This window comes from Pongo pygmaeus, chromosome 5 (assembly GCF_028885625.2).
Source record: "Pongo pygmaeus isolate AG05252 chromosome 5, NHGRI_mPonPyg2-v2.0_pri, whole genome shotgun sequence".
Taxonomy (NCBI): domain Eukaryota; kingdom Metazoa; phylum Chordata; class Mammalia; order Primates; family Hominidae; genus Pongo; species Pongo pygmaeus.
In genome coordinates, this window is record NC_072378.2 from 160,705,277 (window position 1) to 160,732,019 (window position 26,743).

Below are 26,743 nucleotides of genomic sequence, written 5' to 3' on the forward strand. Positions count from 1 at the left end.
GTGTGGGGCAGGGAGGAGCCCTGCAGCTGCTCTGGGATTCCCAGGAGCCTGAAGCTTTCTTGTCTGTTGCCATGACACCATGTCACCACAAACTGAGCTGCGTAAAGCATGCACACTCCATGTCTCCTGGGCTCTGTGGTCAGGAGGGTAGCTGCAGGGCAGCTGGACGTTACATTCAAGGTGTTAGCTGCAGTGGTGGCCTCGTTGCAAGGCTCATCTGGAGAAAGATTTGATTTGGAGCTCAAGTGGATATTGGCAGGATTCATTCTGTCCCACTTCAGGACCAAGGGTCTTGGTTTCCTGCTGGTTGCCAGCTGAAGGCACCCACAGCTCCTTGTCATGTGGGCCTCCACCACCGGGCCAGGGCTCCATCACAGCCAGCAGGGGAGAGAGACTCCCAGCCATGTGGACATTACAATCTTAAGGAGCATGATCACGGAGGTGTCATCCGTGACACTTGCCATTTCCATTGGTTACAGGCAAGTCACAGGTTCTGCACACTCAGCTGAGAGGTGAGGATCTGTGGGCCACTGGACAGCCAGTCTGCTACACCCTCTGGTTTTCTTTCTTGTCTCCTGCTCTTCCCTCCACCTTGTAAGGCACTTTTTGGGTGGTGGGGCTGGTTTTGGGGTCCTGTGGTGCCCCATGCCTGCTGCTGTCCTAGCTTTGGTGACTGTCTCTTTGTTACAGGACCTTTGAGGTGTCAGTTTTCTGGCTGGAAACCTCTGTGGTCACGGTGCCTTTGCATGAGCTCTTGTCCTGCATCCAGGAAGAATGACGGACATAGACAAGTGAAGGGTGAGCAAGACAAAGATGAGCTCTATTGAGTGTTACAACAGCTCAGAGGACACCTGCATTGGGTAGCTCCTCTTCTAGGCAGGTCATCTGTTGAGTGTTCAGTTCTCAGTAGAGAGGAGGCCCTGGAGACGTAGCTCATCTCTGCAACTGGTCATCCTGATGTCTGCAGCTCTTAGCAGAGAGGAAGCCCTGGAGAGGGTGGTTCCTCTCTGCCAGCAGGTTGTCGCTGCAGCTATCAGCAGAGAATGTGGCTCCTCTCTGTGGGTTGTCCCATCATCTCCAGCTATCGGCAGAGAGGGTACTCCTTTCTGCAGCTGGTTGTCCCATCATCTCTCTGCCCTCTTCATCCTCTAGCTATCCTCTGCCCTGCTCTGGCTGAGTCCAGGGCTTTTATGGGCCTCAGAAAGGAGGCAGTGCATGCCAGTTGTTCTGTGGGTGGCCGTGGATGGGGTAGGAAGAGGCACCACAAGTCCTCACTCTGGTTTCCGGGACTGGCAGCCCAGGCTCCAGCCTTCAGGCCCTTCTTGGCCTGAAGGCGGGCCTTACTGGGGACACACCTCCTTACTCCCAGGACTCTGTCTGCCTCCTGCTGCCATTCATGGCCCCAGGTCTCAACCCCAACCCTGCTCTGAGATCGGAGCAGGTGCTGGGACAGGAGAGGGGCCAGGCAGTGGGAGCAGACCCTTCTGAGCCTGGGATGGGGACTAGCGGGGAGGCCTTCCCAGGCCCCTGAGGGTGCAGGCTGCAGAGACGCCCAGTTCTTGTGCCTGGGAGGGAGGCCACAGCTGCATCCACGGAACTCCCACCCTGCCAACTCAGAAGGGGTGGGGTTCCTGCTTGTCCCTGGCTCCTGCCTGCTCTGTGGAGTGAGAGGCCCAGGTCTGCAGCCACAGGTCAGGTGGTTGCAGCTGCACCCAGGCAGGCATATCTTGCCTGCTGCTGGCCCCCTCCAAGAGCACAAGGAGGCTTTGATCCACAGCCCCAGGAGGGTGGGGCTTCCATCAGCTCCGTGGAGTGTTCAGCCCCAGCCACGCCTCCCTGCTGCTGCCGTCATTTCCCCCTCTGAAGAGGTACACCTAACTGCTGTTAGAGTAGGGACAATGACCACTCTTAACTGCTTCATGCTGACAAGGGGTATTGTTTTGGGAAAACAACAGTCAAGTCTCTCTCAGAGACCTATCTAAGAATACCCAGTACAAGGCAGCCATCATCTGAGGCTCCATTTTCATGACCATTTGGAGTTCAACGGCCCATCCCTTGTTTCTTCTGAGCTGTAGTCAGATATCACTAGTTGGTTCACCTTCACAATTGTCAAAAGCTACAAATAGCTCAAAAGAAAAGCTTCCTTGATTCTGAAAAACAAGATAAAGGATCAACAATATTCCAAGCAAAAAGTCAAAACAAGATTGCTTCAGTCTTCTATTAGTTCAGCTCACCCAGTCAACTGCTATTCACAATCTCCAAAATTATCAGAAATCTGCATTTGAAGACTGCAATCCATCCCTTGAAGAGGATCAAAACATGACAACAATTGTCTGTGAATGTCAAAATGTCCTAGGGTATTCATAGTCAAAAACACAATTGAAGAAATCTGGTCACCTCTGATTTACAATAACCTAACACAATAACCCTAGCTATGATTGATAACACAAACTCAGGCATCAGAAATCTAGAAATCCCATACAGTTTTGAAACGCACATTAACATTTTTCACTAAAATATAACCTGAAGATCAAACACCTTATTTTGATAATCCTATGTAACTAAACTTGTCAAATAACCCTGTTTACCTCTCCCTTTTGATGCTCCAGGGGTCTTCTGTAGCATCCAAAACTCAGGGGTTAGGAAAGACAATTTTGAAGTTGTGAAGGCTCAAAACACTTAACAGAATTTTTGGTTACTATAAGTCATTCATTTAAATGACTCAAAGCAAAAATCTTCAGTCACTAAGAGGGAAGACCTAATTTTCCAAACAATCTAACCATAAACAGTTTAACCATAGCACTCCTTTTTAAAGAAGTCCTTTTAAGTCTCTTATTATCCAACTTTAGCCATGCCAAATGGCCAGTTGAACTCATGGAAAGGCAGAGAATATGGTGATTTTTTTTTTTTTTATCATTCCTGCAACCAGTTTGCACAGAGAGAGAAACCAAAAGTCTGACTGGTAAGAACTTTTACCCTTTTGCCAGCATGTCAGGCTGCTGGGCTCCCTTCCCCTCAGCTATGGAGCCCTATTGACCCTGGAGTCCTGTTGATCTCATGTCCTTCCCTTCTTTTGTCAGTAGTTTATTCACAAAGAAAACAAAATCTTTTATTGTTTGAAAATCTTGTTCAAGTGAAAGCCAAATTTCACCCTTACATTAGTGTATTAATGTCAACCCCAATTAAAAAAAATAAAACCTTACAGAGAAATCCATCCAATCTTAATCAGTTTGACCATGAACTGAGATTGTTATAAATCTTTTATAACCTTTTACAAATTTTTTTGTTAAACAGCATGTAAGTGCTTCAAGAAAACCTTGTTGTGCTTGTATTCCAGTGTTCAACTTATGGAAAACCAAATAATATCCTTTTTAGTGTAGTCAATATGTGTACACACAGGATTCCTTTTACAAGATTAATTTTTTACAAACCTTCCATAACTTGTTTGAACCTTAAGCTTTATCTTATGTAATTTAAAACAATCATTTAACCCTCTGAACTAGGCAAAAATGTACATTCCCATGCCTTCTTATATTATTTTACTAATGATACATTTTACTCTCCTTACTCACCTCACGTGTAGATCTATTTTCAGTAGTCATCACTACATGTTATAATGGTAGCTCTTAGTAATTGTTAATTTTGGTGAAATACCCAGTAAGTTATTTTAGTTATGTACTTAGGTGCAGATGAGGTCTGACTATTTCCAGCATAGCTAGGGCAGGCCTTACCAAACTGTAAAGCAGGAAAGTTGAACAATTTTCAAAAGCCAAAGCAGTTTATGACCTTAAAGAATTTAGTCAACCTAGTTTCTGACTTGCATAATTTAGACCATGTCTATATTTTGAAGACATTTCTATTTTCATTTTACTGATAATTTAAAAGCCAGCCTATTTAGCAAAGTCATACTTAAGTAAATTTGAAAATTGCTTAGACTTATTTACTTAATTTATGAACACTCTTTTACTTATAAGCCAATTTGGTAGACACAACATATAACAATAAGTGTACATGCAAGTAAACACATCTAGACATGTATACACACACACAAATGAAGAGTTGGAGCAAGACTCTACCTCAAAACAAAACAAAACACCCAAATTGGGTGCAGTGTATACTGCTTGGGAGATGGATGCACCAAAATCTCACAAATCACCACTAAAGAACCTGCTCATGTAACCAAATAATACCTGTTCCCCCAAAACTTATGGGGAAAAAAAAAAACTAAAAAAAAAAAAACTTAAATGGTATCACAGAACTAATTAGCCAAATACAGTATCCAGTACCTGGCTCTCACCCAATACTTGCCTCATACCATCACATCTAGAAAACGAGTAGATATTCTTTTTGGAAGAGCCCTGAGGGGGCTACTAGGAGGTTTGCATGGCCTGCTGTCCTGCCCTCCTCTTGCTCTATGGCTGAACTCCAATTCTCTTCGGGCTTAGACCCCACTGACCCACTCCCTGGCAAAGCAAACAATTTGATCAGGCGGCCACGTGTGTTCTTCCTTTTCCTGAAACCAGCACCATGGGGTAAAAGATTATTTCTACTTGGTTGCCTTCCAGATGTTTCACACTTGGACAGCAAACTGATTTCAAACCACTCCTTTTCAAAGATCTCTAAGGGAGACATTGCACCTGGCCACTGCAGCCCAGAGCAGGTCTGGCCACGGCCATGAGCGTGCTGAGCCATCATGCCCACCGTGGATGACATTCTGGAGCAGGTTGGGGAGTTTGGCTGGTTCCAGAAGCAAGCCTTCCTCATCCTATGCCTGCTGTCGGCTGCCTTTGCGCCCATCTGTGTGGGCATCGTCTTCCTGGGTTTCATACCTGACCACCACTGCCAGAGCCCTGGGGTGGCTGAGCTGAGCCAGCGCTGCGGCTGGAGCCCTGCGGAGGAGCTGAACTACACAGTGCCAGGCCTGGGGCCCGCGGGCGAGGCCTTCCTTGCCCAGTGCAGGCGCTATGAAGTGGACTGGAACCAGAGCGCCCTCAGCTGTGTAGACCCCCTGGCTAGCCTGGCCACCAACAGAAGCCACCTGCCGCTGGGTCCCTGCCAGGATGGCTGGGTGTATGACACGCCTGGCTCTTCCATTGTCACTGAGGTAAAAGAGCCTCTGTAACATGGGAGTTCCTGGGACAGGGAGAAATATAAAGCAAATCTTATGAGGGTCAGTTCCATATCAGGAAAGAGGTAGGGGGCTATGTTTATTGTGCAGTTCGTGGGTGTCTGGCTGTGTCCTAGGCACGGGGCATTCTTTTCTCTAGTTTAATCCACCACAAACTCTGGGTCTTTGAGGAGGAAGCTGAGGCAGGAGAGACCAGCCAGCACAAGTGGGGGGCCAGGTTGCTGGGTTGCTTGAATGGGAGTCGGCTGGGAGACCAGGAGCCTCTCTGCCTGCCCCACTAGCTTCTCCCAGAACTAGCAACTTGCTCTGGGTCCTGCTTCCCCACCAATAGTACTGTGGGCCCCCTCCTTCCGCTCAAGAGTGATGACAATTGACCTCAATGGTGGTGTTGAGGTGGCTTGGAATTGCCCTGGCTTGGAAGCGAGAATATTTGGTGGAATCCCAGCTGTGCCCCTTATTAGCTGAGCATCACTGGGTAAGTCACTGCCTCTCTAAGCTTCATTTCCTCATCAGTCAACCAGGGATGATGACGGCTGCCTCATAGGGGTGTGAGGTTCAGCTGGGATCTGTGAAAGCACTGAGCAAATCCAAACTGAGTCACACTATGCAGTCCGATGGGGCCCATGGGATAGGGCGATGGCCTCAAAACGTCCTTGCTTGAGTAGTTTACTTGGTGATTTGAGCATTTTGCTTTGAGAATCTTTTAGTAAAAAGTGTCACCACATTTTTTCCCCATCATGAGCCCTTTTGAAAGTATTGCACGGTAACAAGTGTGGATGCTTGGTGGGTTGGAGAAGCCGTGGGCCAAAGCCTGTCAGAGGCCCTCTGTTAGTAACGAGCAGTGGCGTGGTTTTGGCGCAGGCACTGCTTCCCTGAAATAAGAGGTAACTGGGCCTTCCCTGCTTCTGGTCCTGCCCTCTTGTCTGCTCCTACTACCCTCGCCCAAGCTCTCAGGACTTCTTGGGTCTCTGTTCTTCCTCTTTTCCCTTTCCTGAGTGGTATCAGCGGTGACACATTTAGGGCTGTTACTGGAGGAAAGCTTAGGGTCCCTCCCCTCTGAGCCTGAGCATTGCTCTACCTGCTTGCCTGGAGCAGAGCAGGTGCCGCATCCTTCAATAATGGATGACAAGTTAGGCAGCCCACCTTCCAGGGATCTCCAACCGTCTGACATTCCTACCGGGAATCTAGAAGCAGACCAGGATGGGGACATGTTTGCTCTCTGGGATTGAGACATACTCTGCTTTGAGGAGATCAGATGTGATCATTCCTTCAGTCAGACATCCACCCAGTATGTTCAGCACACTCCCTCTATTCTGGCACTGGGTGTGATGCTGCAGGGGAGATACAGAAGAAGATTGTGAGGTCCCTCAAGGAGTCTGCAGTCTTGTGGGGACTGAGAGGGGAAGAGGGTGGCAAGAATGAGGCCAGTGTTCATTTAATGATAGCCCAAGGCCGCCTGTGGTGAATGCCATGAACAGGGCAGAAAGGGACTGGTGGGCTCTAAGAAGGTAGAGATCTCACCTGCTGAGCTCTGAGCTGATCATGGAAGTCTTCTGGGAGGAGGTGGCTTTGAGCTGAGCATCACGTGGTATTTTGACCAGCAAGGAGAGGGGACAGGTGGAGTAGAGGGGAGGGGAAGTAGATCCCCAGACCAAGGGGAGAGCTTGAGCCCAGGCTCAGGGCCCAGGGAGTGTTTGCTGCATTCAGGGTGCAAGGAGCGCTGATATGAGGGTCGTGTGATATGAGGAGTTGTGGGGAGAACACTGGTGTCTAATCTTGGGGCCAGAACATGGAGTGCTTAGTGTGGGGTTGCCAGGTACAATACAGGATGCCCAGTTAAATTAGAACATTTGAACTTCAGATAATCCAACTGGATAGGATACTTATGTCCCAGATACTGCATAATATTTGATAGTGATAACTGAGACTGGGAATGCAAATATTGCATAAACATACTTATCCTAAAAAAAAAATTGTTTATCTGAAATTCAAATTGACCTGGGCATTCTGTATTTTTATTTGTGAACCCTGGCAACGCTACCTTAGTGCCCAACAAAGGAGTTTGAGTCTTATTTAGGCAGGCAAGCAAGGTGACCCTAGCTGGACTCGTGAATGGATGGGAAGGGGCGGTGGTGGGATTGGAAGCTTCAGGAGGGGTAGAGAGATGCATGAGGAGGCCAAGAGCGAGCCCGGGTAAGAAGTGTTGGCCAACATGGTTGTCATGGGAATGAAGGGAAGACAAGATGTAAGAGATGCCAGCATTGTCAGGGCTGGGGAGAAGGAGGCCCAGCTTGGCGGAGGGCTCTGGCTTGGGGGATATAGGAAAATGGAGCTTCTGAACGCTGAGCTGGGAGCCTTGGAGAGGCAACCATATGGGCAGGTGGAGGGGCCTGGTAAGAGGGGACCTTGGGGTGCAGCAGAAGTGGGGAGGCTGGGACAGATGAGAGGGGCCCGAGAGTGCTTTAGAACAGCTTGCCTGTCCATGGTAGCTGTGGAGGGGGCTTCCAATAACCCCAAGATATAGAGCCCTGGGGAGGATTGTGGGAATCCTGAAACTCTGACGGGCAGAGATGGTGAAGGGGATATGGTTTGTGTTGTACCTGGCAACCCCACACTAAGCACTCCATGTTCTTTTGGGGCCATGGTGAGTTGGGAGGGGGGTAGGATTCATGTGAAGATTTTCCAAGGTGATTGGAAGCCTGGGGGTAGGTGGGAGGGTGATAGAAACTGGCTCCTGGGTAAGGATTGCCTCCCACTTTAACCCCAACTTCCCTGACCCCAGCTCCTCCTCCAAAACTGAAAATTATTGTTGGGGAATCAATCTTAGTTATTCATTTCTGCAGAACTAATTTTTAACCTAGCATTGCCTTGGACATTGGAACTTGCTTTAGGAGGGAAGATGAGCTAATTTGTTTGAACACCAAGTTTAACTCCCACCCCAAGGCTAGGTGCTAAGATCATGAGGTCCACTGGGGGAGGAATGTGGGCATTTTCCTGGCTTTTGACTCTCCCAACAAGAGGATCTCCTCTATCAGTCTTGGTTTCAGCCACAGCCCCCACACCAGGCCAGGTGTCTTCCACCAGCCATGAATGCTGAGCAAGGGAAAGTGGTCTCAGGCCAACGGAGACAGAGGTAGTTACATTAGTGTTTCCCAAACTTGGCTGATCCTCAGGATCACCTGGATTCCTATTCGGGACCCACTGAGGCAGAATCCGCAGGGAATCTGTGGTTTCACCAGGACCCTGTGCGGTTCTTGTGATGAAGCAGTAGGTTGCTTTATAATTGTGCTGGAAAGAGCTGCCCCGGCCCTGGTGAAATCCCAGCAGAAGCAGCGAGTGGGCCTAGGAGATTCCCATCCTCCATCCCGTCCTTACCTTTATGCAGCCCCAGCTTCTCCCAGGGCCCAGCCTATCTTCTCAAGGTGCACAAATGTGTCAGGGTACTCACGGTTTGGGAGCAGAGGAGGCATGGCAGGTTTACAAGCTTTGCAGGTGGCTCTAGAAACGGATCCTCAGGGTAGCCTGGGGGCAGAGTCAGTTTTCTGTGGATGAGGTGTTGGAAGGTGGGATGCACTCCACCTCCAGGAGCTCGCTGGCTCTATACACAGTCCTGGGGTATGATGGCAACAGGGTGTTTCAGGAAGGCGGCAGGTACATCTTACAGAGACACCAACTTGCAAAGATTATAATAAAAACCAGACAAACAATGGCTGAGAAGGGAATAAGCCGAGGCCCCAGGTAATAATTCCACATCTTTCCCTGAGCCGTGCAACTTGAGTGAAATCCTGTACAGCAGACCACGGGTGAGGCTGTACACCCGTACAGAGAGAGAGTTGGGCTGTTGGAGACACAAACCCTGGGAAAGCCAGATAAGGACGTGTCCATGTGTATTCTAATGGCAGAGCACATGGCAGGCAGGAAAAGAACCACAGTCAAAAAGAGTTATACATCGGGTGGGTGACCTGGGAGGCGCTCCATGGAGAAGTTGTGTTTTAAGCTGAATTTCAGAGGAAATCAACATTGGGATTGGCAGAAAACATGAGAGTGACACTGAGCAGTAGCTTGTCGCACGCCCCAGAGCTGTACCATCATAGGGGCAGACACTGGGGTCTGGGCAGAAGGCAGTTACTAGGAGAGGCTTGTACTTGTTTCTGAAATTCAAGTGGTAACACAGAGTTTAACCTATATTTCACGAAAAAAAAAATGCTCATGTCAAGGAACTAGGCAGTCCATCAGACAGAACCCAGGCTGGCTGAGTTCAGAGTCCTCGAGGCTTTGAATGTTGTTTGGTTTTTGAGACAGGGTGTCATACTGTCATCCAGACTAGAGTGCAGTGGCTTGAACACAGCTCACTGCAGCCTCAACCTTCTGGGCTCAATTGATCTTCCCAACTCAGTGTCCCAAGTAGCTGGGACTACAGGCACATGGTACCATGTCTGACTAATTTTTTGATATTTTGTAGAGGTGAGGCCTCACTCTGTTGCCCAAGCCTGGTCTCAAGCTCCTGGGCTCAGGCAATCTTCCTGCCTCAGACTCCCAAAGTGCTGGGATTAAGGCATAAGCCACTGCACAAAGCCAGTTCTGAATGTTTGACCCCAGGATTGGGGCATGGCATGGCTCAAACTAGCAACTTTAGAGATTCGAGGGTTGGAAGTAGGGGTAATAAAACCTGTTTCTAAAATAAAAGGGTTTATTATTTATTAAAGCTATTTGCATGTGATTTCTCCCCTCCAATGCACACAGCAGCCCTATGGGTGTGATGGAATGGGTACAACACACATTTCAGACAGGGAAACTGAGACCCAGGGCTGTGAAGTGACTCGCTGCCATCACACTCAACAGTGTTCTGGTTAGGGGAGCCGTGGACTTGATGCGGACAGAGCAGTGCAGAGGGACCGGGGCAGGAAGGAAGGATGTGTCCACCACCCAGGAGGGGCTGTGCCAGGAATAGAAGGGGTCGAGAGGCCCCCACCCAACACCCTATGTTCTCCCCAGAGTCCACTCTTTCTGCCTGTCTCAACTCTAAAGAGGAAGGGGCCATTCTTCTGCCCTCCAGCCTCTACCATGTCTAGGCATGTGCCAGCATCACCATGCTCTGTGCTATGGGAGGTAGGACCCTTGGATGTCCCTCCACTCCTGGTTTTCTTCCCCAAGGCCTCTAAACGCAGGGAACATCTGCCTTCTCCAAACACCCAAACAAAACAAGTCCTTCCCAGCAACCCACGCCTGTCTTTTCCTCTGTTCCCTCCACCTTGATATCTTCCCTCCCCTGGCTTTTGGTGCATGGGAGCCTCTGATGTCCTCCTAACCCTTGGTCCCACCCACATGTGACCCTAAGGCACAGTGTATCTCAAGAAACTTAACAACTAATAGCTTGCTATTGACTGGAAGGAAGCTTTGCCAATCACATAAACAGCCAGTGAACACATATTTTGTATGTTATATCTATTATACACTGTATTATTACAATAAAGTAAGCTAGAGAAAAGATAATGTTAAGAAAAACATAAGGAAGTGGAAAAACATCACGATGTGGAAGTGAATCGTCATCAAGGTTTTCACCCTTATCGTCCTCATGTGGAGTTGGCTAAGGAGGAGGAAGAAAAGAGGGCTTGGTCTTGCTGTCCTGGAGGGCAGAGGCAGAAAAGGTGGAAGAGGTAGAAGGAGAGACAGGCACACTCGGTGTAACTTTTATTGAAAAAAAAATCTATAAGTGGACCCGTGCAGTTCAAACCCATGTTGTTCAAGGGTCAGTCGCATTTGATATTTGCTGAGTGATTCGTCAGACACTTTGAATTTGTCTTATGAAAATGTAGTAGGAGAAAACTCTGTGAAACAGCCCAGGGATACCGAGTTTGATGAAATGCATTTGTTTTGCTGAAGAGAAGATGGAAGGGTGTAGTCCTGACTCACACATGGTTCTGTGCTTTTGGTCCTCCTCCTGCCGTGGTGTGACTGGCAGTTCAACCTGGTGTGTGCTGACTCCTGGAAGCTGGACCTCTTTCAGTCCTGTTTGAATGCTGGCTTCTTCTTTGGCTCTCTGGGTGTTGGCTACTTTGCAGACAGGTATGTAAAGGCCAGTCCAGGTAAGCCTCCTCTGAATGCCATGAGAACAGATTCTAAGGGACAGTGGTGGAGAACATGACCAGTTGGAATTAACTGCAGAAGCTGCTGGAGACAAGACACAGTGGCCCCTGCTTTGGGCTACTGTGGGGCTGCCAGGGGAGCGGTGGAGAGATTTGAGGTGTGTTTCAGAGTCCAAGCTGCATACAGATTGTACAGTTGGTGGGCTGAGAGAAAGGGGGGACACAGCCAAGACTGATGCTTCCAGCAGGTGCCTGGTCGTGAGGCCATTTTGAGATGGGAGGCAGAGGGTTAGGATGGGATTTTGTTGCAGCGGTTGATAGGGGAGAGGTTATGGAGGAAACTAGGGCTCTTAGAGATGTTAGGTTTGGAGATGAGTTGCATGGCCTGAGACATCTACGAAGAGATGCCAAGGAGCCACTTGGGTATGTGAGTGAGCTCTGGAAAGGGATCTGGGCTGGAGTTCAATATCAGGGGTTTGTCACCAGTAGTTGGTATTTAAGGCCGTACAGCATATCAGGATGTGTTGGAAGAGGGTGTCGAGAGAGAACTGCAATGCAGAAAGGTAGGCAGGGAAAGTGCCCTGGAAAAGGAGACAGGAAAAATGGCAGCGAGATCGAAGGACAACTGTTCTCCAGGGCGCTTGTGGAAATGCACCAGGAGACCCCGAGGAGGAGTGGTCAGAATCTGCTGTGGGGGACCCGGCACCCAGGACAGGGTAGTTGGAGAAAACCAGAAGGCAGGAGAGTGGAGTTGTGTGAACAACTCTTTAAAAGAGTGTGGGGAGGGTCCAGGATGAGGACGCTGATAGGGGAGGGAGTCAGGGATGCAGGAAGAAGAGAGGGGCCAGGGAACCCAGGCCTGGCTGGGGGTCTGGGGCCCAGCTCAGAGGTGGAGACAGAGAGAAGGGACAGAGAGCCAGGTGCTGCCACAGGAGACAGGGAGAGGGGACAGAGAGACAGGTGCCACCACAGGAGACATGGAGAGGGGACAGAGCCAGGCGCCACTGCAGGAGACAGGGAGAGGGGACAGAGCCAGGTGCTGCTGCAGGAAACAGGGAGAGGGGATGGAGCCAGGTACCACTGCAGGAGACAGGGAGAGAGGACAGAGCCAGGCACTGCCCAAGGAGACAGGGAGAGGAGAACATAGCCAGGCACTGCCCCAGGAGACATGGAGAGGGGACAGAGCCAGGTGCCGCTGCAGGAGACAGGGAGAGAGGACAGAGCCAGGCCCTGCCCCAGGAGACAGGGAGAGGAGACAGACCCAGATGCCGCTGCAGGAGACAGGGAGAGCGGACGAAGCCAGGTGCCGCCGCTGGGGCTGAGCATCCCTGGTTAGAAGACATGGGTTCTGGCAGAAGTTCCTATGTTTTCACAAAGGGCGAGGGTTTACTGGCTGGTTTGGGGCCGTCCTGAGGCGGGGTAGAGGTCTGAGGCCAGGGGACACAAGGTGGACAAGTGAAGTGGCCTAGTGGAGGCAGATGGGGGTGGCAGAGGGGACGGGGTCGTCAGGCGGGTAGGGAGCGTGGGTGGGCGGGCACACCGCATGGTCTGCCCTTGGCTTCTTTCCTTGGCTCTTGGAGAACGTGGGGTGTGGTCAAAAAGATTGGGTGAGAACAGTGCAATCCTAGTGAGTAATTTGCCCATTTCATTCCCGGAAAAAGGAGAAGAGAAACAGCCCTGTATGGCTACACTATCAGAGCTGAATATGGCACTGAAAAGCTTCCATGATGGTTGATAAGACTATGGGAGGAAGGAAGCCTGGTTTGGGCGCAGCCTGACCAGTGGCGATAATAATGATGCCATCTGCTAAATATGAAGATAAGGTGAGGGTATAGGTGTGAGAACTGGAGAGGGGCTGCGAGCACTGCCCGGCTGAGCTGTGATGCTGCTGGGAGCGCTCAGACTCCTCTTCAGACCCGGAAGGGCTGCGGAGCTTGTTGGGACAGATGAGCAGGCTGGGTGGTGCACTGGGCACTGCTGTCCTGATAGACCCTGCAGTTTCCCAGGACAGTGGTGCGGTGGCCTCCGACTTTGACCCTTGGCATCCCACCATGCATGTCTGACCCCAGATTTCAACCTCTCCCACCTGCCCTCCATGTCTCCTTGTCTCTGAAGGTTTGGCCGTAAGCTGTGTCTCCTGGGCACCGTGCTGGTCAATGCCGTGTCGGGCGTGCTCTTGGCCTTCGCGCCCAACTACGTGTCCATGCTACTGTTCCGCCTGCTGCAGGGCCTGGTCAGCAAGGGCAACTGGATGGCCGGCTACACCCTAAGTAACTATCATTGGGCTGAGGCCGGGTCTCGGGATAGAATGGGATGGGCCTAACGTGGGTGGGGGTTGTTTGTGGGGTCAGGGAGCTTGCGGGGCACCAGTTCCCTGTTGTTATGTGACTAGGGCCGGACAGGGACTAGAATGGCCTCCTCTCTTTTTGTGTCTGAGACACTTAAATTATCACGTAGATTAGTGATCTATTAATCAACGAATCTATTTGGGGAACAAAAAGACCCCATGCTGATGTGCTCACAGCAGTCAGGAGGGGGTGCAGAAGAGGAGATAAGTGAGAGAATATTCTAGCATTTTACATAAGAAAGAACCAGCAATTCCTTAAAATAAATACAGCAAACTTGACGAGCTTGAATGGCACCCAAGAATTAGGAAAGAAAACAGGAGCAAATAAAATAAGGATTGTGAAAATCAGGATTTTGAAAAAGTTGAAGTATAAACCAACATGAGGAGTTTTACATATCAGCCTTTTTTTCCCTTTCAAATATTCTACTAAGGTTAAGAATATTTCCTTTCCGGGAGGAATGCAGCCTAAGAGTCGTCTGTACTTCCCCAGGCCAGGGCACGGCAGACAGCAGTGAGGATGAGCCACACTTTTACTCATTTGTGGGGCAGAAAAAAGAAATAGCCGTGTCTTATCATCTTTGAAAACAAGGTGCTATCACTCGGCATTCTGAGGACTCATTCACTAGGGTCAAGAGGATCCATGTTCCCGCCTTGAGAAGCCATGAGCAGCTTGGTGAAGCTGAGCTGGCTCAGCCCTATGCGTGTGGAGCCTGTGACAGCCTCTGTTGCTAGGCACCGTCCCACACATGGTTAGGGGGTCTGACCCGGGGCCACATCCACGCTCCAACACCACCCGCAGCCCCTCCATCCACGACACCCCTTACTTCCTTTTCCCCTTTTCATTTTTGTTCCCCTAACACGTATCACGCTCTAACATAGGACTGCGTTCTCTTATCTGTGATGTGGAGCGTCTGCCAAATGAGGCCTCCAAGGGCAGGACTCTACCTCCTGTGCTCACGATGTACCCCAGACACCCTGAACAGTGCCAGGTTCCCAGGAGACACTCAAAGATATTTGCTAAATGAATGAACACCCCTGGGGTCCTGATAAATATTCCAGCTGAGTCGGGAGCTTCTGGAGGAAGGCGTTGGGGAGGTGAGGCCAGTGGACTGAGTCCTGAAGCAGGCAGAGTGGAGTGCAGATAGTAAAGGAGCAGACGCAGAAACCGACGGTCAGGGAAAAGCCAGAGAGCCAAGCAGCCTGGTGGGTCTCCGGGGCCTTGGTTTGATGGGTCCGGGGCCCCAGAGAGAAGGGGAGGCTTGAGCGTGGCTGTGTTTTGGGGGAAGGAGAAATGGGAGACATACAAGAGAGAAGCCTGGGAGCAGGTGGGGCTGGGCAAGGCCGGGTGGGAGCTTCCCACGGGGAGACAAGCTGGACTGGGGCCTGGAGCTTCTGAACGCACGGCGTCGGGCTCCTGTGCTCCTGTGAGGAACCCGCATAACGTCCACGCCTCCTGTTTCAGTCACAGAATTTGTTGGCTCGGGCTCCAGAAGAACGGTGGCGATCATGTACCAGATGGCCTTCACGGTGGGGTTGGTGGCGCTTACCGGGCTGGCCTACGCCCTGCCTCACTGGCGCTGGCTGCAGCTGGCAGTCTCCCTGCCTACGTTCCTCTTCCTGCTCTACTACTGGTGAGGCCCTTCCTCTCGCCTGCGGGGAAGGGGCGCCGGCCACCCTTCTGGCTGCACTTGCTGTCCTCTCGAGGGACCAGTCTCTTGGAGTGGGGGGCGCCTACAGGCCGTCTTCCAAAGGCCATGGTGTCCACATGCATAACGCAAGGGGCTGCGCAGAGCCCGGCACTTCCCACACGCATGACGCATAGGGATGAGCTGGTCCCGGGGTTCCCACACGCATGACGCATAGGGATGAGCTGGTCCCGGGGTTCCCACACGCATGACGCATAGGGATGAGCGGAGCCCGGCACTTCCCACACGCATGACGCATAGGGATGAGCTGGTCCCGGGGTTCCCACACGCATGACGCATAGGGATGAGCGGAGCCCGGCACTTCCCACACGCATGACGCATAGGGAGGAGCTGGTCCCGGGGTTCCCACACGCATGACGCATAGGGATGAACTGGTCCCGGGGTTCCCACACGCATGACGCATAGGGATGAGCGGAGCCCGGGGCTTCCCACACACATATCACATGGGGCTGCGTGGAGCCAGCGCTTCCCGCCACTTGTACTGTTCAGGTTGTTCTGTTATTACCAGGCGGCCCTGGTTACATGTGGAGCTATCCTCAGACAAAGCCTCTTTAGATCGGTTCCCCCAGATAAAGGTGAGCCATGCCAAGAGTCGGACAGAAATCCAGGAAAACGCAGGGCCTCAGCATGTGCACCTTCCAGAAACACAGGCCGAGCCTCACTCCCGGGTGAAGGATGCAGCTGTCTGAGGGTTGCTCAGTGGCCTTGGGAAACCTGTATCAGCATCCAGTGGTAGGAAAGGCTCCACAGGTGGCAATTCCACTGCAATGGCTACCACTCCCGAGAGTCCCCTAGAGTCTGTCCCAGGGGTGCTGGCATGAAGTCAGATGCTCTGTTATCCTCTTGATCCTCTCCCTCTTCCCCCTCTTCTCTTCCTCTCTGCTGTCATCTCTGCTCTTCTCCCACTTCTTCCTTTTTATAGTACTATTGGTATTATTATTAAGACTCTGAAATACCTCTCATCTAGCCATAGAGCAGACATTTGATCTTGATTGAATGAATGAATGACAGAATGAAGGAACAGCAGGCCTGCTCAATGCAGTGTTCTCTGGGGACTGTGTACCCTGAGCTATTATGAAACAGATTCAGTCCAAACAAGGGGTTAATCATATTAGCTGTGAGTGCTTGGCAGGGTTTGAAGGGCAAAGAACTCCACAGGTCAGTTTTTATTGTGGTGGAGGGAAGAGGGGGTAGCAGAAAGGGCCACAGAGAGGAATTTCTCATCCCTCCACCTTTTGTCTTAGTTTTGCTGAGAGCAGACCTCATCTGTGGGTGGCACTAGAGTTAACCCAGTCTCTCTAAACGAAAGCGTTGTACACATATGGCCAGGGAGTTCTGAGGAGCCTGCCCTCCCCCTGCCTCGTCCGTGTGAAACAGGGATCTCTCCAGCAGAAAGGCAAAGTCTGCATGCTCAGGCAGAGTGAGGCAGTCAATGCTCGCCAGCTTTCAGAAGACCCTTATGCCAGAGAGGCCCAGTCTTTCAGTTGTACCCTCCTCGTCCCCTTTGAAATAGACAGCATGGTGTTGATTTGATTTTAAAGGACAGTAAATACATTTTATTTTGTTTGGGAAATATTTTGAGAAGTGTTCAACAGCCCTTGTATTGCCTGGACATATCCTGATGTCATCGGGTAATGTACATGGAGCGTCTGCTCTGTGAGTGTTTTCCATGGGGGACAAAGGCTGCCCCAGGAGAGATGAGACCCCTGCTGCACAGAAGGAAGGCTACATAGGAAGTGATGGCTTCCTTTTGGTCTATAAATCTTAGGTGACGCTAGGAGTATGAGTGACCCACAGAGCTGTTACCTGGGCCACATGGGCTAGCGCACAGTGACCCCAGGTCCGCATCTGCTTGAGGGATTACAGCCCCAATGTGGGGAGGGCAGGCTTTACTGAGCAACAGCATCACCCTGCTCAGGGCTGAACGTCAGACCAGGGAAAATGCCAGATAGTGATGAGTGGTGTTCGCAGGTGTGTGCCGGAGTCCCCTCGGTGGCTGTTATCGCAAAAAAGAAACACTGAAGCAATAAAGATAATGGACCACATCGCTCAAAAGAATGGGAAGTTGCCTCCTGCTGATTTAAAGGTGAAATCTAGGAAGGGGTATCTCACATCACTGAATCTGGGGCTGGGTTCTGGTGCAGATTCGTCTGGGGCTGCCAGGGGAAGGAGCAGAACTGTGCCCCTTGTCATGGGTGTGAAGCACAGTGGTGGCAAGGCCCACCTCCCCAGGGGCTCCCGGGTGGCTCTGCTCATGACAGCATGAGTGTGGCTGATGCTCTCCCTCCTTCCTAGATGCTCTCCCTCAAAGAGGATGTCACCGAAAAGCTGAGCCCTTCGTTTGCAGACCTGTTCCGCACGCCGCGCCTGAGGAAACACACCTTCATCCTGATGTACCTGTGGTGAGGGGTGTTCCTGTGCGTTTCTCCAGGCAGAATCAGCACGCTCACCCAAACACTGGGCTATAGATTAGAGACAGTGGAATACTCAGGTGGAAAAAGAGAAAGGGAAAAAGAGTTTTAATATAGTTGTGAGTGGTCAAAGAGCTCTTTTTATGTCTCCTTTGGGGATTGAATAAGAAAAAGGCTTCATTTTAGTAAGGAGCATTTGTTACCTATGGGAGATCACCAATGGGATGAGAGAAATGGGATAAAGGGTTATCGGGGCTGCCTCCATTCCACATGATCTCATCTTCTGGGAATAGCCAAGTCTTGACACAGCGTCAGAAGGTGGATGAGAGCTCCTGGAGCTTTCAAGGAGGAAGTTCCATTCCTCATATCTAAACACCCTAGAGACCCTACTTGAGCATCTCTGTGCATTTGTTACCTATTGACTAGAAAACGCACACCCACATGGACCCACCCACACATGCTTTGCACATTCCAGGGGTCTGCATGCTCCCCCAGCTGCTGTCATGAGCAGGAATCCCCTGCCCTGCTCCCTAGGAGGATGCTGGCTCACCTCCTCCACACAAGGGCTTTCCCCTCAGCATACAGTGAGGGCCCCCCAACTGCACTCTGGGCTTCACCCCTTCAGCGGGAGCAGCTCGGCTACCCAGGCACACTTGTTTGCTCTTCTATGTGAGGTTTTATTGGAACAAAGAGTTTGTAGTAATTCAGTGCCTGGCATATTGCAGACCCTAAATCAATATTTGCTGAAAGTTGAATGAGTAAACACTGTGCCCCAGAATCTGTCCAGGTTCACTGTGTCCTGTCCTGCCTCAACCTTCACCCTCCCTGTCTCCGAGTTTGCCATTGGGGTCCTGTACCCAGCCACATGCTAGGCCCATGAACCTTTGCAAATAGCCCCATGTACCTGGCGGGTTTCCGTGGTGGATACTCAGTGTTGGACTCAGCGTGGAGGCTGGGACTGGCCTCTGCAGTGGAAGTAACTGCCCGCTTTGCTACGCTGTTCAGCTCCCCTCCCCAGCTCCGAGACTCCCTGCAAGGCAGTGTTTTTGACTCTTCTGTTCTGTTACCCCCACGTCCAGTCCTCTGGCAAGTTCTATCAGCTGGCTTGGAAATGCCTTCAGAACCTGCTGCTTCCCATCGTGGGCACCCTGGGTTCCCTTGCTGGGGTTGTAGTAGCCCTGTCCTTGGCACTAATTCTTTGTATAAATGTCAGCTGTTTCATGGAGCATCTCTTACCTGCATTGCTGTAGGCACCTTCTGGGTGGCCTGCTGGCTTTACCCATGCCCCTTGGTGCTCCATAAAGCAGGCAAAGGCATCCCTTAGAGCTCAACAGACCTTGTCTCTCCCTGTTTACCCTCCGCTGGCTTCCTAATCACTGAGAATAAAGCCAGATCCTTTTCTGCGGCCCACAGGGCCTCACGCCTTTGGCCCCTGGACGCCCTTTTCTACTGTCCTGCTGGTTGTCATGACTGAGACTCGAAAGGTCTGTCCACCATGTCCTGGCTGTGTGACCTTCCAAAGGGCCTTAATCGCTCCGTGACTCAGTTTCCCCCTCAGTAATGGGAGAAGTGATAGTACCTATCTCATAGATGTGTTGGGAGGATTAAGGAGATTATATGTGTAAATGACATAGAAGAGGGTACAGCATCCATGCAGGAAATGTTCAACGTCAATGTGGTTTTTTTTGTTATTTTAATACACACATGCAATTCATGGGCTCTGCCCACAGGTGGCAGCCCGGCACATTTGTTAACTGGCTTGTTGACAGGAAAATCAAGGTTACACGTTCCTTTCTCTTAAACCAGTTTCTTTATCAGTAATATGACTGCTGTCTTTAACTGGCTAAATGGTACAGAGGCACTCAGGCTAATCTCAACTCCCTGAGTTGCAGGCAAGCACCTTCTTTCTTGTTCTCTTGACCCTTTGTCCAATCAGGAATAATTTAGGACTAGAAACAAAAGCATCCCAATGCTTCTTTAGGCGAAATTTTATCAAACAAGGATACATTCCTTAGCAACATGCATTTTCGTCTCGGTTTTGGAGCTGATAGGCAATTTGCATGCTGGGATGAGACAGTAATTTCTTATTGACCCAAATCTCTTCTCAGAATGTAAATATGACTGTAAAAGCTTTCTAGCTTCCAAATGATATTTTTCCCCCAAAGTGACACATGAGGCACCCTACATTTTGGCTCAGGTGAGAGTGATTTAGCTAGGCCTCGGGTCTGTGTGCCATACGCTGTAATGTTGCTACATTTTCTCAAATATGGACGGAGGGGGTGTGCAGTGAATGGAAGAGCATAGGTGAATAACGGGCCGGGAATGCCATGGTGCGGTTGGAAAGACCTGGCCCATGCCTCTGTCTGTTGTGCCCTGAGTCTTCTGAGTGCCCTGAGTGCATACTGTGTGCTGGGAACTATAATTGGCACTTCTGTACACTAACTCAGTGAGTACTCAAGGCAAACAGATGTGGGAGGTACTATTACGATCCCATTTACAGACGAGGGAACTGAGGCCCAGAGAGGTTAGTTAACTTCCTCAAGGTGACACAGCTCATAAAGCAGTCCGACACCTGCCCCCTTATTTCCTGCCCTGTCCTGCCCACCTCCTCGTAGGCCTGTTGGGGTGTCAGATGAGGTTACGCACGTGCAGGGCTCGGTGCAGAACCAGACATTTAACTCTGCAGTGAACAGTAGCCATCATCACATGCAATCTCCAGGAGACTTGGGGGCATATCCTACGAGTCATACTGTCACATCGATCATGAAAAAAATGTATCATTGGGGCCCTTCTAGGACATGCTTTCTCATTTTTACTCCCTTCTTCTCATATTGCTCTACGGCATTCTAAACCCAGTGATTCATGCTCTTCTCCATCTGCAAGGGGCTTTTTTTTTTTTTTTTTTTTTTTTTTAATCAGTCTCTAACTCACGCCTTTGACTTGAAACCTCCTCTTGGCTCAGGTTCACCGCCTCTGTTCTCTATCAGGGGCTCATCCTGCACATGGGCGCCACCAGCGGGAACCTCTACCTGGATTTCCTTTACTCCGCTCTGGTCGAATTCCCGGGGGCCTTCATAACCCTCATCACCATTGACCGCGTGGGCCGCATCTACCCCACAGCCGTGTCAAATCTGTTGGCGGGGGCAGCCTGCCTCTTCATGATTTTTATCTCACCTGGTGAGTTGTCTGCTTTCATCATTTCCCAGGCAATCGAAGTGTGGGGAAAGTGTTGTAACTCTTTGATAAGCCTCTGGAATGAGAACAAAGATGAGGTGCTACCTTCGTCTACAGAGTGTTTTTAGATTTTAAATTGAGGGGCCGTGCACAGTGGCTCATGCCTGTAATCCCAGTACTTTGAGAGGCCGAGGCAGGTGGATCACCTGAGGTCAGGAGTTCAAGACCAGCCTGGCCAACATGGTGAAACCCCATCTCTCCTAAAAATACAAAATTAGCCTGGCTTGGTGGCAGGCGCCTGTGATCCCAGCCACTTGGGAGGCTGCTTGAACCCAGGAGGCAGAGGCTGCAGTGAGCTGAGATCGCACACTCCAGCTTGGAAAACAGAGTGCAACTCCATCTCCCCACCCCTCCCCCCGAAAAAAACCCCAAAAAACAGCAGAAAAAAATTTAAATTGAGTTTTAACATACATAGAATCAGCAAACTATAAGTGCATGACTCCATGAGTTTGTAAAAATGTGTACACCCAGGCAGCATGATCCACATAAAGATGGGGAACCTTTCCAACTTCTCCAAAGCCTCCCTCATGCTCCTTCACAACAACCCCTGCCACCCCTCCAAGGTCACCACTACTCTGCCCTTTGTCACCACAGATTGTGTCTGTTCTTGAGCTTCATATAGATGGCACCATACCAAATATACTATTTTTGTTACTGTTGTTGTTGTGTTTTGAGACAATCTTGCTCTGTTATTCAGGCTGGAGTTCAGTGGTGCAATCACAGCTCACTGAAACCTTGAACTCTTGGGCTCAAGGGATCCTCCCGCCTCAGCCTCCTCAGTAGCTGGGACTACAGGCGTGAGCCACCATGCCCGGTTAATGTTTTTATTTTTTGTAGAGATGGGGTCTTACTATGTTGCCCAAGCTGGTCTCAAACTCCTGGGCTCAAGCAATCCTCCCACCTCAGCCTTTCAAAGTGTTGGGATTGTAGGCATGAGCCATTCATCACTGCACCTATGAGATCCACCTATGTTGTCACATGAGAGTGTAGTTGGTACTTCAAACAAAATTATTGTGTAGCATTCCATTGTATAAATATGACACTCTGCATCCCTTCCGCTGTTGATTGTCACTTGTGTTGCTTCCAATGTTTGCCACTTATTGGGACTAAAATCATCCTTGCACGTATCTTTGGGCGGGCACATGCTTTCATTTCCCTTGGGTACAGGTCTGTGAGCACACTTGCTGGGTCCCAGGGAGGCATATGTTTAGCTCTAGCAGACACTGCCAAACAGCTTTCCAAAGTGGTAAGACCATTTTGTTCTCCTCCCAGGAACACATGGGAGCTCCGATTATTCCAGATCCTCCCAACACTTGATATGGCTCATCTTTTTAAGAGTGGCCATTTTGGTGGATGTATACTTTAGTCTATAATTCTTACAATCAAAGATAAACCAAGCTACATTTAAACCTAAAGCAGATTAACTTCAGTTAGTTTTAATTTGAGTACATAAATTGCCTTTCACATTCATTGCTCTTGGATATGTTGTAAAATAAATACAAGGGCAGATTTGCTCTTTTCTCAGTTTTTATTGCATGTGCTCTGCACTTGTTGGTTTAGTGAGTCATTTTGGCAGGCTTTCATGCAGGGTATTGTAGAGACTGTTCTGTGAAATCTGTATGCCCAAGAACTAGGCTGTGTAGATCAGGCTGGAAAGAGAAAGGGCTGGGGAAAGAAAGCTCGGTTTTCTTTTCCCTTTTTTCATGGAGAAAGAATGGAGAACGCAGGAAAAGGGGCAGCATGGGTCTGAAATAGATTTTGCCCACTTTCTTCCCAATCTCTCTGTTTCTGGAATCCTAGGTAATACGTGATGGATGGGCAGACTTTTAAAAAGTTAGCAGCACTGAGTGCCAAGAAGGAGGGCCATCGAGGGCTAAGTCCATTCAGTTGTCATCTAGACAGAGCCCAGGCATCGTCTCCTCCCCAGCCCCCTCCTCCCAGCTCCTGTCCTCCCCCCGTCCCTCTGTCTTAGTCCTCATCACATTTTAGGACAGTCATTCATTCATCCAGCAGGAAATATCTCCAGGCCTTCTATATGGCTGGCAGGTATCTAGGTCCTAAGATCTCAACCATGAGCAAAACAGAGAGAGTTCCTGCTCCATGGAGCTGACATTCCAGATGGAAAAGAGAAGGATGTCAGTGCTTTCTACAATGGGCACAGGAGGCCTGAAGAGGCCTAAATGAAGTGGGAAGAGCCATGTAAAAATCTGGGGAGAGTTTTCTGACATGTGCAAGGCCCTTGGGGTGAGAAGAGTGTGGCATTGGAGGGACTGCTCAGGATCTGGGGACAAGGGTCAGGCAAGCTCATGGGGACGCTGTGGACTTTATCCCAAGAGTGGTAGGAAACCACTGGTGGCTTTGAGCAGAGGTGGACTTGACCCAACTTCAGTCCGAACTGGGTCCCTCTGCCTGCTGTGATGAGTGGCCCTGGTGGTGCAGAGTGGAGACATGGTTAGTTCTCTGAGGCCTGGGATGCTGTTCACCTCTGGTCAAGCATCACCAGGCTAAAGACCTGTGAACGAGGACCTCCCTGGAGGCACTGTGGAGTGAACTCCTTGCCTTTTATCTTTTAGAAGCTAGATGAGGTGTGGTCCTTAACGGAAGGCTCAGCTTGGCTTCTGTATCAGGGCTGAGAGCTGCAGGAGGCAGAGAGACTGTGTTGCACCCATGAGATGGGTGAGGGGCACTCTCATTTGGATCCTTACACTGGCTGAGTGAAATGAAGCAAGACTTCCATAAATAGCCAGTATCTGGGGACAAGGGTCAAGCTGACGTTGTGTCTGTGACCCCAGAGGCCTTTATAGTGAGCTGGTGTGTCACAGGGTCCCTTGCATTTTAGTGCTGGGGGTAACCCATGCAGAGCAGATGATGGTGGTTATTAAGGATCTGAGCTTCTTTCCAATGAAGCCAAATTCTTTGATCATTCTCAATAGGGAGAGGGCTTTCTGGGCCTTCAGGTGGTCAAGAACCCCATAGCAGCCTGCCAGCATGAAACAAGGGCTCACTTCCCTAATTCTCAGCCTCTGAGACTATTATGAAAGGTGTTTTGGTTAAAACTGTATTGGAAACAAATATTAAATTGAGGATTAGAAATCTGTTTTGTTAGTTTGGGAACTACTACTAGAGGGATTATGTTTATTGAGTACTTTCTGTGTTTCAGGCACTGAACTAGCAATGGATACTATCATATAATAAATAAAAAGCCAACTTTAAAATTCTGTGGTCACAGTGGGCATTTGACATACATCAGCTCTAAGTCTCATGACATCTATAAGCTGGGTGTCATTATTCCCATTTTACAGTCCAGGAAACCAAGCTGAAATTCAAAAAGCCCATTCTTTCCCCTGCACAATGGAGTCTTCTTGAATATGTCATCATCAACTCTGCAAATCTCTTGAGACTCAGTTTACTTATCTAAAAATGAAAAAGTTAGATAAGACAAACTTCCAGGCCCCACCAGCTCTAATAGTCCAAGCATGACCCACCGTGGCCTCTCGCAGTAACTCAGGGAATGAAGCCCCCATCCACCACCCACACCCTCTTTGTACTTCCTTTCCAGACCTGCACTGGTTAAACCTCATAATCATGTGTGTTGGCCGAATGGGAATCACCATTACAATACAAATGATCTGCCTGGTGAATGCTGAGCTATACCCCACATTCGTCAGGTGAGTGCATGGAACAGGGGTAGCTAGTGAAATGGCTGTGAACCCACCAGCTCAGTGGGAACCAACATCTCCAAGGTGCTTCCTCAAGATGCCCCCAAGCATTGCTCAGTTTGGACATTGAGTGACATTGTTAAGAAATCATGTTCAGAGAGATGCGGTTAAGCATCAAGAGAGGGTCAACCCACAATTATAGCAGAGAATGTGAAAGGGACCCTGTGAGCTGACGGATGGGGTCAAAGTTGTTCTGTACATACAACAAGTACCAGAACAAAAGGTGTAGAGAAGTGAGTACTGGACAGGGACTTGGGAAACCTGTGTTGTAGCCCTGTCCTTGGCACTAATTGATTGTATAAACATCAGCCATTTCATCGACACTTCTGGGCATCATTTTCTTAAACAGCTGACATTTGTATAGTGACACGCGTGTATTTCCATACGTGTGATTCCCTTAAATTTGTTCTTGGGTATGATCATCCCCATTTTACGTATGAGTAAGCTGTGATTTAGAAAGGGAAAGAAGCGTTGCAGGGGTCAGACAGCTAGAAAGAAGCAGGGCTGGGGCAAGGACCACATCTCCCTGACCTGGAACCCTGTGGTTTTTCCATTATGGCACATTACAGTTCTGTAAACTGGGGAACTTTTCAAAATTGTGGAAAAATATACATAATGTGAAATTTACCATCTTAGCCACTTTTAAGCGTACAGTTCAGTAGTGTTAAGTACCTTCACACAACCAAGCTCCAGAACTCTTCATCTTGCAAAACAGAGACTCTGTACTCATTAAACAGTAACTCCCCATACTCTCCACCCTCCAGCGCCTGACAACCGCCTGTCTACTTTCTGTTTCTATGAGTTTGGTTACTTTAGGTACCTCATATAAGTGGAATCATGTAGTATTTGTCTTTGTATGACTGGCTTAGATCACTTAGTGTAACGGCCTCAAGGTTCATGTATGTTGTAGCATGTGCCAAAATTTTCTTCTTTTTAAAGGCTGAGTAATATTCCATTGTACATATATACCACATTTTGTTTATCCATTCATCTGTCAATGGACACTTGGGATGCTCCACTTCTTGGCTATTGTGATTAATACTGCTATGGACATGAATGTACAAATATCTCTTCAAGATACCTTTCAATTCTTTGGGGTGGAATATGCAGAAGTGGAATTACTGGATCATAATGTAATTCTATTATTAGTTTTTTGAAGGAACTGCCATGTTTTTTTTCCATAACGGCTGCACTATTTTACATTCCCACCAACAGTTCACAAGGGTTCCAGTTCCTCCACATCCTTGCCAACACTTGTTAATTTCTGTTTGTCTTTTTGATAGTAGCCATCCTAATGGGTTTGAAGTGTTATCTCATTGTGGTTTTGATTTCTCTGATGATTAATTATGTTGATCATCTTTTCATGTGCTTGTTTGCTATTTGTGTATTTTCTTTGGAGAAATGTCTACTCAAGTCCTTTCCCCATTTTTGAACTGGTTTTGTTGTTGTTGAGTTGTAGCAATGGTTTATATAATCTGGAGATTAACCCTTTATCAGGTACATAATCTGCAAATATTTCAGCCCATTCCATAGGTTACCTTTTCATTCTGTTGATTGTGACCTTTGATGCACAGAAGTTTTTGATTGTAATGTAGTCTAATTTATCTCTTTTTACTTTTGTTGCTTTTTCTTTTGGTGCTGAAGAACTTATTTTTTAAAAAAAATCAAGTTTATTGAGGTATAATTGACAGAGTAAAATTCACTGCTTCTAACATGCAGTTAGATTAGTTTGATGACACACACACACACACACACTCACACACACTCACACACACACACACACACACGTATATATAGTCATTTAGCCACTGCCATGATTGAAATAGAGACTATTTCCATCACCCCCAAAAGGTTCTTCGTGTCTCTTTGCAGTCAATCCCCTTTTCTTCTCACCTCCAGACCATGCAGTTTTCGCTTTTCCAGAATGAGCTGTAAATGAAATAATAGGGCATCTCACCTTTTGTGTTTGGCTTCCTTCACTTAGCATGATGAAACTCACCCACTTGTTGGATGTATCAGTGTTTTGCTTGTTGTTGCTGCATAGTACTCCAGCGTGTGAATGTCAGTGTGCCACAATTCATACACTGTTTAGCTATTCACCACTTGAGGGAC

The 26,743-nt window shown here is 49.1% G+C and overlaps 1 protein-coding gene across 2 annotated transcripts in view; it reads left to right on the plus strand.

Annotated features, from left to right (window-relative positions):
• The first annotated feature begins 4,571 nt into the window (after positions 1 to 4,571).
• SLC22A1 (solute carrier family 22 member 1) overlaps positions 4,572 to 26,743 on the plus strand; it is a 36,731-nt gene continuing 14,559 nt past the window's right edge. The window contains exons 1-8 of one of the 2 annotated variants that reach the window (XM_054490430.2): positions 4,572 to 5,104; positions 11,091 to 11,194; positions 13,330 to 13,484; positions 15,024 to 15,192; positions 17,239 to 17,353; positions 17,563 to 17,669; positions 20,641 to 20,855; positions 24,472 to 24,580. In XM_054490430.2, the coding sequence (XP_054346405.2) occupies positions 4,694 to 5,104; positions 11,091 to 11,194; positions 13,330 to 13,484; positions 15,024 to 15,192; positions 17,239 to 17,353; positions 17,563 to 17,669; positions 20,641 to 20,855; positions 24,472 to 24,580 (1,385 nt within the window). In that variant the 5' untranslated portion in view covers positions 4,572 to 4,693. The remainder of the gene's footprint in view (positions 5,105 to 11,090; positions 11,195 to 13,329; positions 13,485 to 15,023; positions 15,193 to 17,238; positions 17,354 to 17,562; positions 17,670 to 20,640; positions 20,856 to 24,471; positions 24,581 to 26,743) is intronic. The other variant, XM_054490431.2, reaches the window with a different exon arrangement.